The following is a 16,844-nucleotide window of genomic DNA, read 5'->3' on the forward strand; positions in this document are numbered from 1 at the left end:
GGTGTATGAATAATTTCAGGCTTGACTGTATGTATACATAGTACAATTCAAGGCATAATTATTAGCTTTTATTTATTTATTTATTTATTTAAACATAAAAACAATAATAGTAATAATATTAATAATAATAACAACAAAAAATAATTAAAACTTAAAATATAATAATAGTAATATTTATAATATTACTATTATAATTATAATTAGTAATAATAATAACAACAACAACAACAACAACAACAACAACAATAATAATAATAATAATAATAATAATAATTATTATTATTATTATTAGTAGTAGTAGTAGAAGTAGTAGTAGTAGTAGTAGTAGTAGTAGTAGTGGTAGCAGTAGTAGTAACAGTAGTATAATAGCAACAACAACAATAATAATAATAATAATAATAATAATAATAATAATAATAATAATAATAATAATAATAATACTAATATTGTATTGTTATTTTTTGTAATATATTTTCTTATTTTTTTCTTACATTTACCATGTGCTGTTTAAATGAAAGAAGATTTTTTGACACATTTTAAAACATTATATTGATAATAACATAATTCTGTTAACAAATTTCATTTTGTATTTGTCAAGATGACAGTAAATCATATTTTACTACTTATTGTGTAAAATATTAATATTTAGCCTAACATGAAATGTAAAAAAGCTCAAAGGTTAATTAGGTTAAGTTAGGTTAATCAAATGAAAAATCCTTGGACAACAGTGGTTTATTCTGTAGCCAATCTAGAGAAGAAAATGTAAAGGGGGCTAATAATATTAACCTTAATAAATAAAATTGCTTTTCCTTCAGCCAAACTTAAACAAAAAAAAATACTTTCTCCAGATGAAAAACTTCAATAGGGCATAATTTAATCAATTTGAACGTTTTCAAATATTTTTTAAAAATATATTTCAAATTTATTCAAATTTATTTACAATTCAGAGGAGGGCTAATAATTTTGCATTGAACCGTATACAGTAACATTATAATTAAATAAATGTACATAAATTATTGTAGCTAAAATATATACATAATAATGTTGATAATTCATTTGTCTTAGTGTTAAGCACATTAGAATATTCAGAAAAGTGGATTATTATTTATTTAGATTATTACAGTGACACAATATGTCTTAGTGAGCTTGACAAAAATTTCACTGAAAATTATATATACTGTATAATAAATATACTTATATATACAATTTTATATAAATAATTACTTCTAATAATTTGTTTTTTTGACCTCTAGACTTTTAATGGCAGTGCACCATTCTTTGACATAGAAAATAATTCTTTCATTTTGACCAACAATGAAAGAGAAGATGAAAATTTAAATAACAATAATTTACTATAATAAATAAACAAGTTTATTATTAAATTAAATAAACACATATAGAGGTATCTAAGAGACCAATTTTGAGATGGTTTGCATTGACTAATAATTAAGGTTGGTGTAGCCTGATTTGAAGCTTGACATTTTGCTAAATAAAAAAAAAACTTTTATGATTATTTCATTGCTCCAAACAAGTCAAAACCTCCCTCAATTTCAAGTACTATGAATCATTTAACTATTGCCTCAAGATACCTGCTACAGCCAATAAAAGCAAGCATCAGCAATCAGGAATTGCATGCTTTATTTATATAGTTGAAACTTGACATTTTGTATTGAGATCTATTTCTTTAGGATATGCAAATTGTCTTGTAGAAAGTGTCCAGTGTTTGATTGGTAGTGCACATTACACCCTTCCCAATTTCCCTCATTCATTGTTTCACGGAAATGAGGACAGCAGGTGTGTTATCCACAGGTCAGCACAGTGAATAACTCAAAGGGTAAGAATCAGCTCTTTTCACGCCATCCCGGGCCTGGGTGAAGTTGAAAAGGCTGCTGCTGCTCTCCTCTGCCAACGGCTGCATGTTTGGCACCAAGACGTACATTTCTGAGATGAGCTGGCTTTCTGTCAGCACCATTACACTCCTGGCAGAAAGATGCAGGATAGCTCTAATGGGGTGGGGAGAAGGACAAAAGGAGACAGAGAGAGGTGGCATGCAGGTGGAAGTGTGGACAAAAGCCGGATGAAAAGATGAAGAATGTGTGAATGTGATAGGAATGAACGCAGGAGAGAGGGCACTATACAGACATCAGGCTGCTCCGTGACAATGGCTTATTCTAAGGAGAAAATGAAAGCATATAATAGAATCTCTCACAGCAAGATGTGATTTACTGTATGGGTGTTCAAAAATGGTTGCTGGAAGGTTACAAAAGGTTCTACCAAAGTACATCAATTATTACTGGTTTTGATACCAAATGAAAATTAATTCATCAATTCATTTTCCTTCAGCTAAGCCTCGTATTTATCAGCGAAATAAACCAGCAACTATTACAGCGTATGTTTTATGCAGTGGATGTCTTGCCAGCTGCAACCCAGTACTGGGAAACACCCATTCACTCAAACACTACGGCCATTTTTTTCTACTCAATTCACCAGTATCATCGTCTTTGGAGCACCCGGTTTGCACCCTACATGTGTGCAAACTCCACACAGAAATGCCAACTGGCCCAGCCGGGACTCAAATCAGCAATCTTCTTGCTGTGAGGTCACAGTATCCACTGAGCCACCATGCCACCCTCCAAATTAAAATCATAACATATATATAGCTAAAGCTTTTGGATAAGACTCATGTTCCTTAGGCATTCCTAATATTTTAGGAGATTTCAGCTATTTTATTTTTTCAGCTTTGGAGGATGTGTCAAAAATGTGTCATACTGTGCTGATATATTCACAAGTTCTTTAAAGTCTGCAGTCAAATTACAAAGTTTTGATATGAACTACCAGTCAAAGTGTGGAGCTGTTTTTTTATACCCTCTTAGTTGAGATTGCATTCATTTGATCTCTATCTCTGTCAACAATAACAAGCTGTGTCTCATTTTAGAGGCTGCATCCTCCGAAGGGTGCATTTGAAGGGTGCTGCGATATCACGGTACATTCATTCATTCATTGTCTTGTCGGCTTAGTGCCTTTATTAATCTGGGGTCGCCACAGCGAAATGAACCACCAACTTATCCAGCATATGTTTTATGCAGCGGATGCCCTTCTAGCTGCAACCCATCTTTGGGAAACATCCATACACACTCATTCACACTCATACAATGCGGACAGTTTTAGCCTACCCAATTCCCCTGTACCGCATGTCTTTGGACTGTGGGGGAAACCGGAGCACCCGGAGGAAACCCACGCGAACATGAGGAGAACATGCAAACTCCCCACAGAAACGCCAACTGACCCAGTCAAGGCTCGAACCAGCAACCTTCTTGGCGACAGCACTACCTACTTGTGAAGGGGAAGGGCTTTAAAATTTACCACTAAGAAATGGGACAGCACTACAACACCTGCACACTTCATCATATGTCATGGCATTCTCTTGCTTAATATGACACAGACAATGGCGACTGCAGTAGTTATTCCAGTTCTGTTATTTTTTGGACTGTGTTTAAAACAAAATTACATCAGCAGTTGAGAAAGCATGCGCTGTGGTTTACCATGGCCATGCTCGTTTTGTTTACTTCACATGCTACTAAGCTGTGCCTAAGGAGACAATAAAGTCTCAATGTGATTTTGTTTCTCCTGATAATTCAGGTATATTTCATAAAAAGTGAATGTTTATTATAATTCATGTAAAAAAAAAACATGTGAGTACACATTTTCTATCTGTTTTAAAGTGAATAGCTTATTTACAGTTGGTAATTGAGTAGAGTAATTTAGATTAAGTACAGGTAAACCGACAGTTGGTCTGAGTAAATAATATGAATTTATCTCCGTATGTGATAATTGAATATAAAATGACTCATTATTTGCATATATTGGTTTTATGTTTGTTAGATGTATGAAGTTTATTAGAGTAACATTGATAATTGGTGTCAAGTGTAACTTTAAATGATACAAATAACAGACGCGTGATTGTGCTGTGAGTTTAGTATTACTATGGTAAATGGTTATATATTGAGGTATTTACAGAGAAAAAAAGAGTGATTGAAAGAATTTAAAGTGTATTCTGTGTCATACTGATAAAGAAGGTATAATGTTCATATGTGTTAATGATAAGAAAGTACAGAGTGTATAAGTATTTAAATACTTCATTGTTGTAAAAACATAAATCAATACAAAAGAAACAAACTGTATGTTTGATAAAATAAAACATGATCTGTTAGAATGTGTTTGCTATAATAAGAATGTTAATAAACAGATGCTCCTAAGCTGTGCTTGGGGAAAGTCAATGAAGTTTCAATGTTGGGATTTTTATTCTGCCTATGAGTTCTGCGGCCGGGACCCGTAACATAGGCTAGATCGTCTCATTTCAAAATTCTCGGTTCAGCTTGTGTGGACTTCGAAGGACTCACCTTTGAAGTCTGCATCCTATGGAGGATGCAGCCTCTGCAATGAGTCACAGCTAATATTATAATATTAATAAACTTAAATAACAGTCTTCTATTCCAATATACTTCAAAACTAAATAATTCCAGAGATGGAAAATCTGAATTTTCAGAAGCCCAATTTCAGGTGTCACATAATCCTTCATGAATCGGTTCAGCTTGTGTGGACTTCGAAGGACTCACCTTTGAAGTCTGCATCCTATGGAGGATGCAGCCTCTGCAATGAGACACAACTAAAAAAATTAAATAACAGTCTTCTATTCCAATATTCTTCAAAAGTAAATAATTCCAGAGATGGAAAAGCTGAATTTTTAGAAATTTGGTGCTCAAAAAACAATTGCGAATGTTGAAAACAGTTGTGCTGCTAAACATGTTTGTAAAGAGATTTCTTTCAGAAGCTGGCATGTGCTTTTGCTTGGCACATACTGTATGATCATGGCAATCACAGTAGGATCTGCACCAGAACAGTCTGAGATTGCCTGAATGAGTTTCAGCCCACTTGAAAACAATCTCTGAAGTGGTTTGCTTGTGGTGAGGAAGAAATCCAACCCAAAATACCAATAAAGCAGTTTTTATCACAGTGTATGATGAGTTAATGAGAACATTGCATGAAAAGCAGAACTGTTTGTTTTGTTAGAGTAATGCCTCTCAAAATAAATGATGAGGCAAATATCAAGGGAAATGTCTGAAAGAAATTTGTTCGGAGGGACATATTGAGGAATATCCATGTAAAACATCAATGCTTGAGTTTTGTTTAATAAAAATTGAAAACATAAAAACAGCTACAAATCATGACACAATAAGTGACTGGATGTTTTATCCATTTCTTTCAGTGATATGAGCTGAATCGCCTGGCAAACACGTGTGATATCTGATTAATGAGAGGACAATTTAGTAGCATATGGACAATTTTTAGCAATTTTTTGCTTGGTCAGAAACTCTGCCTTGCAAAACAAACTGTACTACAAAGAAACTGCAACAATTTAGAGTTTGATTCACTACATTGAAATCTTAAGAAGTGAAAAGCTGCAAATAAATTGACAGAGCAACAGTCAGTCAGTTCTGGAAGAAAAAAACTAATTCCCTCCATTAGGAAATTGATTTACTGATTAACCTTTAAAGCAGACCTGTAGTGAGCTCTGATGCAGTAAACTGATTATATGCTTCTAGATGGAACACTCTATTAACATTAATTATACTTATTTAAACAAAATGTGTTTATGAGTGGAATTTGTGCAAAAAAAACTACATAATGCTATACAGAATAATCCCACCAATCAGAGATTATTTTATGGAATCATGTGACAAAAGAAGTCCTAATGTCCTTCTATTATTCAGTCAAAAATGTCAGGGTTCTGTCACTCTGGTGTTGTGAATTATTGTTTTGGTGGCAGAGTCCGGACACTGGCCCTGTCTTGTCCTGTTTCTGTCATTGTGTGTGTGTCTGTGTGCGCGTGCGCTGTCGTGGGTGTGTGCGCTCCCGCTTGATGCGGACGAGCGGGCTCTGCATGCCTCGGACGGGCGCGTTCTTGTACTCGTGTTTGTGTTTTCGTGTGTCTGCAGTGAGGTGTTTCATTCCCAGCGTCTCGGTTCAGTTGGTTTAGGTTTTGGTCAGCGCTGGGATGAAACATGCACGCTGCATGTGTGAGTGCACAGTGAGTGCTTTCATTCATCGTGTACTCGTGTCTTGCGTTCTGTCTTCTGTTGGTGTTGTTTAGCATGTGTTGTATGTTTACATGCACCGCGTGCTTGTGTTGTCATAAACACGCAGTTAATGAGTTCTCATTGGCTGCGTGTTCTAGTCTAGTTTTATGTGAGTGCATGGCTTGTGTTGTCTCTGTGTCATGCGCTTTCCCTTCTATTGTCTAGTACCACCCTCCTTATTAACCCAATATAAGTTAATTATGTTCATCTGTTTGTGTGTTAATTTAGTCCTCCATATAATCCATTTATGTCTGCCGTCCTGTGCCAGTTCGTCGTCAATGTTTCCCTGTCCTGTGCTATCCAGTCCTGTTTGTCCTGCCAGCCCGGTCAAGTTTGTTTTTTGCCTTTTTATTCATGTTTTCCCCCTCAGGGTAGTTTGTTTTGCCTTTTTGTTTTATTTGTATTTTATAATAAATCCTTATTTATCTGCAATTGGGTCCTCGCTCCTTTTTCCCCAAACCCTGACCATGACAAAAAAATGTATTTTGCTGCTTGTTAAAACTTATTTAAAATGAGGCTGAAATGGGGGTGCACAAGTAATTGGGTTTTGTTCAATTGAGTTAAAAACTTGTAAAAACTAATAAATTAACTTAATTCATTCATGTTGTTCCAACGCAAATCAATTATGTAGAGGACCCAGCTTTTTCATTCATTCATTTTCCTTTGCCTTAGTTTCTTTTTTATCAGGGGTTGCCAGAGTGGAATGAACTGACAACTATTGCAGCATATATTTTACACAGCAGATGCCCTTCCAGCTGTAACCCAAAACACTCTCATACTCACACAAACTCATACTCTACACACACACACACACACACACACACACACACACACACACACACACACACACACACACACACACACACACACACACACACACACACACACACACACACACACAAAATGGATAATTGGATGACCTCAATTTAGTTAAGGGCAGGATTTTCAAACAATCGATTTGTTTAGCACCACCTAAAAAAAAACTATTTACACAATTAGATGCAATTGAGTTTGTCCAACATGATTTTATCAAATAAAAGTTTAAATAGATTTGTATTTTGTATTAGTAGACTGTCTGCTTAATATCTGTTGATACTGCTCCTTCAACAGACATTTAACTGACTATAGGAAACTTTGCAAGTACATGCCAACTTATACTAACCCCAACCTATCATTCTACTTATAATCTAATAAAAAAATAGTTGGCATGTAGATACAATGTAACTTAAATTCAACAAATGGACCATCAAAATAGTGTGACCTGTATTTTATTTTTACTTAAACTCGAAGGTCTGATAATATCATGTATGTCTGTTGTGTGTCATACATTTTAAAGTCTCCTAGTTTAATTTGAAGTTATCCTAAATAAACTAAAAGCAATTTAAAGTATATTTTATGAGTAACATATACAGTTGTTAAAGACTGATCTCAGAACTAACTTTAGGACAGTTATGGCTCACTGAGCAAAACAACAAACTACATTTTTTGCTATTTTCATTGCCAACAACCAGAGCATGGGTGCTTCTGCAAGGTGGTGATCTTAAAACTCAAAGAATTACATGAAAACCTTCTAAATCTTCATACTATAGTGACGATTAACCTTGATGGCAGAGGCTATTTACACTAACTCCGCCCACGGTAGGTTTAACCAAAGTCAAAACTGTCACAATGTGCTTTAATCGGGGTTAAATGCTAGTCAAATTAAGGATGAATAATAAGTGCAAATAGCCGCTGCTTTAACTTAAGAGTTTACAAATTTAAATGGACTAAACATAAAACAAATAAATTGGCCAAAGAAAATACAACAGTTGTGTTGCTTCAGCTTATTTTAAACAGGTAGTTTGAACAAGCACCAGTAATAATTTGGTTTACCCAATTCACCAATAACAGAAGTCTTTGGACGGTGCAGGAACCGGAAGACCGAGTGGAAATGGGAAGAACATGCAAACTCCACACAGAAATGCCAACTGGCCCAGCTGGGACTCAATCCAGCAACCTTCTTGCTGTGAAGTAACAGTGCTAACCACTGAGCCACCATGCAGACCCACCCAGCACTTTTTTACAGCGTAAAACTTCCTCTTCCTTTACTTTAGTCTCCCATTATTGATTCTCTGTCATGTGTTCATTTTAAATTTGCCTCCCCTCTCACCTCCATTGTGTAGTCAAACACACTCTCTAAAGCTGGCGAGGTGCTGCTCATCAATTTGGACTCTGCCTTCACTTGTGATGCTCCAGTTAGTGGAAATGAAAAAAGATCTGCCTTGTTTATTCACAGTTTGGTTTCGCCCAGGAGAGACACAAAGGCGAAGGTGAGACAGAGGAAAATGAAATTGCACCTAATCCCCTCCACAGAGACGGTGAAGAAAACTTCGGCAAATTTACTAACGTCATTGAAACAAAACCCTAGACGCAGATTTGTGAATATGCGAATGGAGTGACTTATTTAAACCCTGATTGTTGTGCATCCGGAGGTACACCGAGCATCTGAGGTGAGAGAAAATGACAGTCAAATGTTATTCAGTCTTCTACCACAAGCTGCTTCATGCATGAAACATTATGAGCGGTCTGTGAGGGAGAGCATTCAATAAATGTCTGCTACATCCACCGGATTCGGCAGAGAGATTACCGAGGGAATAAAAGAGAGATATGCACTAGCAACAACAGGTGGGAAAGTCACCGCAGTGTCATTTCATTGCTTTATTTAGACCTCGGACAGTCCATGCTGACCTTTCTACTGATTTTTAGTGCCAAGCCAGAATAAAATTTGGTACTTTCACTAAGGATGCCCCTTGCTCCCTTTGCTAGGCAGATTTGCTTTGAACACTGTCCAGACAGTTTTGGGAGCCGACCCATTCACCCAAAGCCTTGACATACTGCCCAAAGTAACAAAGCCCACAGCAGGCAAGAATAATATTTCAGAGAAAGAGGGTGAACGTTAATAAACACTTACCTGAATTAGTGAAATGTTGCTGAGATTTAGTCTGAAGAGGTAGTTTCTGCAAATTAAAATGATGAGAGGTTGTTAAAGGCTAGTTTGGCCATCCATTGGAGATACATTGAAAATGTACCTCTAATATGTCATAGAAAATAGATAGACACTGGACTGCTTACCTTGCTCCGACTATAAGTTCATTCCTGGTTAGGTCAAGGGTCAGCTGGGAATAATCCCTTACACCAGGATGCGAGAAAGAGGAGATCAAAGGACTTAGAGCTGTAAGACAAAAGCCAAATTGGGTATATTAGTGATACAGTATAAAGTTTCCCATATTTTTTTCAAAAGTTGAAACTTTATATATTTCAAAAGTAACCTTACATTGATAGGGAAAAAATCCTGGTTGTAAATAAATTCTAAAGCTTTAATCTTGGTATACGGCTTTGTCACAATGTTGATATAAGCTGCAAAACATTACTTTAACAGATATAATAACAAAACTATTTGTGTAGTATTGCTTGTACTTATAGTGTTTTGCTTTTGTTGTTTATACATGTTCAGAATAAGTAAATATTTCAACCAAATCTGATTGTAAAATAATTATAAACTACAAAAGATTCATTAAAAAATGTTTGCTAATGCATTCAAATCAACAGTGAAAAGTACCACATTTATTACAGTTACTATGCTAATATTAGTAAAAGAAAAAATATGTATACTGTTGAAGTCAGAAATATTAGCCCCGCTGTTTATTTTTTCCCCAATTTCTGTTTAACAGAGAGAAGATTTTTTCAACACATTTCTAAACATAATAGTTTTAATAACTCATTTCTTATATCTGATTTCTTATTTCTTTTCCATGATGACAGTAAATAATATTTTATTAGATATTTTTAAGACACTAGTATTTGGTTTAAAGTGACATTTAAAGGCCAAACTTGGTATAAGAAGTTAATTAGGCAAACTATTGTAACTAGACAAGTTATTGTATAACGTTGGTTTGTTTGGAAAAGAAATATAGCTTAAAGGGGCTGATAAATTAATTAATATGTTTTTTTTTTTTTTTTAACGTTTTTTATTCTAGCCAAAATAAAACAAATAAGACTTGTCTGCAGTAATGAGTATGGGGCTAATATGTTTTTACATTTTTAATTCATGTGGTTGTCTTGATGAGTGATGCTGTTGTGTGATTGTTGTATGTCACCAGTGTTAAAGACAACTTTGCTTTCTGTGCCAAGTAGAACAGACAATACAGTTTAAACTAAAACTAAACTAAACTAAACTTGTAATTAGTATATGATTTTAACACGTTATAATAATAATAATAATATTTCTTTCCATTAAATAGCGCTTTTCTGGACACTCAAAACACTTTATACATTTTTGGGGGGAATCTCCTCATCCACCACCAGTGTGCACCATCCTCCAGGATGATGCAACGGCAGCCATATTGCACCAGACACCTGCTGATTGGTGGAGAGGAGACAGAGTGATGAAGCAAATTATGATGTAGGATAAGTGAATGGACAGAGGCCAGTGGGCATATTTGGCCAAGATGCCAGGGTTAAACCCATACTCTTTTTCGAAGAACATTCTGAGATTTGTAACGACCACAGAGAGTCAGGACCCCGGTTTAACGTCTCATATGAAAGACGGCGCTCACTGAGCAGGATAGAGTCCTCATCAATATACTGGGGTGCTAGGACCCAAACAGACTGCTGGTTGAGCGCCCCCTTCTGCTCTCATATCACCACATCCGACAGCTAGTTTTAGTTTATTTGTTTAGTTTAGTTTAATACACTAATGTATTAAATGGTTTCCCAATGATGGGTTGCAGCTGAAAGGGCCCCAGATTAATAAAGGGACTAAGCCGGAAAGAAAATGAATGGATGAATGGATTAAATGAACTATTGGAGCTTTATTGCACTGTGTTATCGTACAGTTGGCCTATAAATAGCCAAGAGTATTTTCAATCCATATTTCAGCATGTACCTGTAGTAGGGCAGATTATTGAAAATGAACTATAAAACTATACAATAAAGTCTCAAAGCATTTTGCGTTGTTTTGAACACCACTGCAAATACACTGTGAATATTCCTAAAAAGCTTTGATATTAAATAATTAATTATTGTATTCTGAAGTGCCCACATTATCAATATCATGCATGTGAATTATTACAGTGTATCGAATTACTGGATATTGGTATGTTTATTTCAAAGTACATAAGATGACAACCAACTCAAGGACTCGTATGTAGTTCAGCAAGGATTAAGCAATACAAGATCCACAATGGAGGCCAATAATCCAGGAAAATTGTTGTAGTTTCTTCCCATGAGTTCTCAAAAACATTTGAGGAGGAAGAGAGAGCTCAGCTCAAAGCAATAGCCGGGCCTCTTCAAGGATACTGATCCTAATTCAACATGACACTTAGTCAAACCTCTGCTTACCCAAGGAATCTCAGAACATAAAAGCGCTGTTTGATGCAAAGTTTCGGAAAATCAAAACAATTTGCCCTGGCAAATACTTACAGCACACTGAAGTGGGAATTACATGAGACAGAAAGAGCATTATGTAAATATAAAAACCACTTGATCTATTGTTAATCTTATTGTGGCTTAGTAAATGGGATTTTGCTCTAAAAGGAACCAGTAAAAAGATCTGTTATCCTTCCATACAAAACAGGATCTCTCAGCAGTATCAGGATTTGCCCAGCCAGCTACAATCAGACATCTTTCCCTAATATTGCATAATTCAGTTTTCAAATGATGTTTGTACTCTGAAAATGTTTATTACATTTCAGGTTATAGTTTCACTTTTTCTGAGAAATGTAAAATCTTTACATTCATGACAAATTAGATTGCCTTGGGGTACTCAATAACATCAAATTAAATTAACTTCACACACACACAAAAAAAAGAAACTTTCATAATAACAGCAAAAATTTAAATCGATAAACAAATAAACAAATAAAAACACTTAAATTGCAGGGGAATGCATTAAATATTAAAACTAAAAAGACACACTCTCTGTTTCAAACTAGATTAAAGATCTATTTAGAAAAGGATATGCACAATGCATCAAATAACTCTACAATGGGCGTGTGTGCTTCATGCTGGTGAGTGGGTTTGACAAACCACTTGTAGGATACACTCTTCCTCTCTTTAAGCACCTGGCACTTTGTTAGTAATACTTTTACAGTATTATATGTTTTATATGTTTGCTTGTATAGATTAGCTTTTTTCTTATAAAAAGTGGCAAATGTATGTGGCAAATACAATTTTAATTGGGGGAAATCTAAGTTTGAAAATGGGATGAAATGCAGCATCCCAAATGCATTTTCACATAGATATCCTTAACTTTTTTTTTTTTGCTCTCTATTCTCTCTCACACATTATATGTGGATCCTCATACAATAATGTGCACCTTTTGTAAAGCTGCTTTGAATCAATAATTACTACAAAAAGTGAGATGAGTTGCAGCTGGATGGGCATCCGCTGTGTAAAACATATGCTGGATAAGTTGGCGGTTCATTCCGCTGTAGTGACCCCAGATTAATAAAGGGACTAAGCCAAAAAGAAAATGAATGAATGAATGAATGAATATTACATACACATTTGCATCTTGAAGCCAAAGTACATGAATGAATGAATGAATAATTTGTCCCTCAGATAAAAAATTAATGAATACATCAGATGTCAAGTGAATACAGATGCAACATTGTGGACTAAGTTGCAGATGAACACAGCTGCAATGCTTTCTCACAGCACAGGTCAAATCAGCGGTGAAACTGGTTTCTATTAACAAGACATCAATAAATACCACTTCATACAGTCCGAAATGTGTGATGGCAGATGGAGTCATCCAGATGCTGGGGTCATCCCAAACAATCCGTCACTCACATGGGAAAATGGCTGTATCGCATAAATGTGAGGATGCATTTGCACAAAATGCACAGGGAAAAATAGAAAAAAGCTTGCTGTTATGTAGATGAATTAATATATTAACCAGCTCAATGAACCATATGGCTACTGTATATCATTCAGGGATTATTTATGGGAATGATGACAGGGCAACAAACACAATCTGTACTATAATGTCCTCCTCACCCACAATCCATCTCACCCATGTTAAAATGTGCTTATGGCCTCTGATGACTCTGATACGGTGTCTTCAGAGAGAATCATAGAAATCTTTATTGGAAATCATATTTCAAGAACAGCTGTTTTCAGGCAGTGATTAATGACTGAGGAGGACAAGACAGGGTCTTTTTATTCTTTATATAGATAAAAAATGTAGCACAAGCTTGAGGCTTATGGAGTTTATTGATCCATTACTGTAGGTCAAGAGAGAGAAAGCTCACAGTCTATAATATAACACCGGGGTTTCCAACCTTTTATGTCAGCAAACCACTGTGACCTATGTTTACTTGAAGGTTAGGCCTTTATTTACACCATATGAATTTATTAATGTTTTTCTTTCAATATATGTAATGCAGTTTTCATTTTTGAGTTGTTTTTTGTTGGTTAATGTAAAGGTAAATAGCTATATAAAAATAAAATAAGGATTAAAGTAGTTATTCATGTTAATAATACAAATGGGCATACATTGTATGTACTGTACATGCTTCATTTAGTGTAATGCCATACACTTTCAGCTTGATTTTGGTATAATCAAAAACAATAAAAGTAAACATTTGATCAAATGTAAAGCCACATTACCAACATTATTGGCAAAAAGCTTAAATAAAAAACACTGGAGTTTATTAAATGAAAAACAAATCAAATTGTACTCATTTCCTGAAAAATAAGTTTGGACATACACTATGAGGTTTCCATCCATCAGCAACAATATATAACGTATCTGACACAATCTACCGGATATTACTTCCTCATACAAGAGTAGTATTGATGGTCACCGTGTGTGTTTTGTTTTGGATGCTATAAGAATTTTGAAAACATAAGAAAATCGAGCAGATAATTCACAGGTGTATCTATGGGGTTTTATCTATTGTAATTTACACATTTTTTTTATATGAACAGGACATTTTTTTTAATGTATACACAATTAGCAGCTTCAACTGGTCAAAACCTGGTTTTTAATAAAATTTTGAGCAGTCAAAATGTAACAATAAGTACAAAATTCTAAACCCTTTAACTTTCTACATCTCAACAGTACATGATGAAAATGTACATGATTTGTGGGATCACTACAAGGTTGAAAACTATAAATTACCAAAATATTTATCATTTGCTTTTGTTTTTAAGGTCTGTGAGCATTTTAAGCCAGTTTAAAACATTCAGACGCAAGAAATTCTAATGCTCGTACATTTATAAACCATTGATTGTATTTATGTAGTAAATACACAATGTAGACTATGCGGTGATATTTTATATTTGATTATTATTTTCTTGCCCGAATACTGCTAGACTCATAGAAAACCATTTGTATCTGTGCTCCACTGTATTTATCAGTGCTTGTGGGTTGGTTTATTATTTTCAATGCAGATGCGCTAAACTATAAAATCATCCAAATAATTCATTTTTATTTGACTTAGTCTCTATACCAGAGGTTGCCACAGTATAATGAAGTTCCAACTATACCAGCATATGTTTTATACAGAGGATGCTCTCACAACCCAGTACTGAGAAACAACCATACACTCTCACATTCACACACACACACACACCCATAAACTACAGCCAATTTAGGTAATTCAATTTACTTATAGCACGTCTGTTGACTGTGGGGGAAACCGAAGCACTCGGGAGGAAACCAATGCCAACACAGGGAGAACACGAAATGCCAACTGTCCCAGCCAGGACTCAAACCAGTGACCTTCTTGCTGTGAGGTGACAGTGCTAACCACTAGGGATGTAACGATTCATTGTAAATGGATTCAAATATGTGACAATTCAAATCGGTAGAAATGTAGAACAAATCGCTATACATGTTTTGAACAGAAGGGGCGCTGTGCCATAGACATCTATACAAAAAAAAAAAACAATTAATAAGCCAAACCAAGCAGACTAGATGATTTGCAGCTCCGCTTGCTCCGATGAGTGCTACGGAGATCATCCAGTGCATCAGTGTCTTCATCATGAAAGTGTGAAGATGTTTTTTCAGACTGAAAGAGAAAGTTGTTCTGTTATAGAACCAGATAGTAGATTATTTTTACCCCGTCCTTTTAAAATTAGTCCCTTTATTAATCCGGGGTCGCCACAGTGGAATGAACCACCAACTTATCCAGCATGTTTTTACACAGCGGATGTCCTTCCTGCCGCAACCCATCTCTGGAAAACATCCACACACACTCATTCACACACACACATACCCAATTCACCTGTACCACATGTCTTTGGACTGTGGGAGAAACTGGAGCACCCGGAGGAAACCCACGCGAATGCAGGGAGAACATGCAAACTTCACATAGAAACGTCAACTGAGCCGTGTTTCGAACCAGCCACCCAGCGACCTTCTTTCTGTGAGGTGACAGCACTACCTACTTCGCCACTGCGTCGCCTAGTCTATGCATATTTTCTTCTTATTATTATTGAATATTAAAAAAAAATGCTCAACATTATCTCTGCTTAAGTGTAACATTAATTATTCACCTTCATGTTGAACTCCTGTCTCTATCCTCCTGTATAATCAGTAATTTTATAACAATTTTTTATGCCAGTGACCAGTCCACTGGAGCAGAGGGCATGTTGACCCCCTCTGTACACACTGCTCTCTGCTTTAGAAAAGGCTTTCTTCTCCACCAGCCATCTAAGTCATTGTAAATGTGCAAAGATCTCAGCTAATGTCAAAAAAAATAGATATGGTGATATTTCATTTTAAAAATGTAAAATTCCAGCACAGTCAGTTTTTGGTTTGTTTATATTAATGAGTCTTCTTTAGTTTCTATTGTTCTTTTTAGGAATTTGTTTTTAAAATAGCAATTTAGTCATAGCAGAAAATGAATGATTTTTTAAAAATAATTTTATTTAAAATTGTGACAAAATTGTGAGATTAGTATCGTGAATCGTATGGAATCGTGAGTGAGATGACTCGTTACATCCCTACTAACCACTGAGCCACAGTGCCGCCCACTCCAGGTTTATTCCAAACAATACAAAATTATGAATTCTTTCTAAATAGAGCCATTTATTTCATCTGGTGAAAGCATACTCAATATCGCAATACTGTGTGTAAAAAAAATAAATTGCAATGTCAGTTTTTTCCAGTTTTGTGCAGCCCTACTCCAGAGTCACCCGAGTTAGTCCAAACCATGCTGGAGTTAAACGTCAGATGAAAAAACGAAAAGCTGATCTTTGCAAAAGCAAAGAAACTCTGTTCAGCTGTATGCCTTCCAGGCTCAAAACACTTTACCCACTAAACCCTCACACCATAAACAGCTCCAATTCCCAATGGCAGTTTTCAAGAAAACCAACACCAGCGCTTCGAGCATTGAGGATATCTGAATGTTTGTTTTTATTTGCTTACAGGAGCTGATCATAAAGTGCCGTTTTCGACAAAATTCTACACCTCAGTGAGTTTTATTTAAAAGGTGGTTTGATATGCGCGAGCAGCTTCCACACATCATCAGCTCTGCCTGCACGGCGTCCAGCAATCCATATGCAATAAAAAGAGATAAAAATGAGGGCCGGGCCAGAGGAAGGGTTGATGGACGATTATTGCATTTTCCTCACCAAACATGCAACGGAAGAGATTAATGCGTTAGCCAGCAGATCCGAGGGACAAGAACAGGTTCAACAGCCTGAATCCAAGATGCT

At 35.6% G+C, this 16,844-nt stretch overlaps 1 protein-coding gene across 3 annotated transcripts in view; it reads right to left on the reverse strand.

Moving 5' to 3' along the window:
- The window catches only part of sema5ba (sema domain, seven thrombospondin repeats (type 1 and type 1-like), transmembrane domain (TM) and short cytoplasmic domain, (semaphorin) 5Ba), a 273,644-nt gene that overhangs the window by 128,083 nt on the left and 128,717 nt on the right, over nucleotides 1-16,844 (reverse strand). For all 3 annotated transcript variants that reach the window (XM_005167866.6, XM_679287.8, XM_073912922.1), the window contains exons 4-5: nucleotides 9,249-9,348; nucleotides 9,088-9,133 (exon numbers count right to left, since the gene is read on the reverse strand). In XM_005167866.6, coding sequence (XP_005167923.1) covers nucleotides 9,088-9,133; nucleotides 9,249-9,348 — 146 coding nt within the window. The remainder of the gene's footprint in view (nucleotides 1-9,087; nucleotides 9,134-9,248; nucleotides 9,349-16,844) is intronic.

Source organism: Danio rerio, chromosome 9 (assembly GCF_049306965.1).
Source record: "Danio rerio strain Tuebingen ecotype United States chromosome 9, GRCz12tu, whole genome shotgun sequence".
Lineage (NCBI taxonomy): Eukaryota > Metazoa > Chordata > Actinopteri > Cypriniformes > Danionidae > Danio > Danio rerio.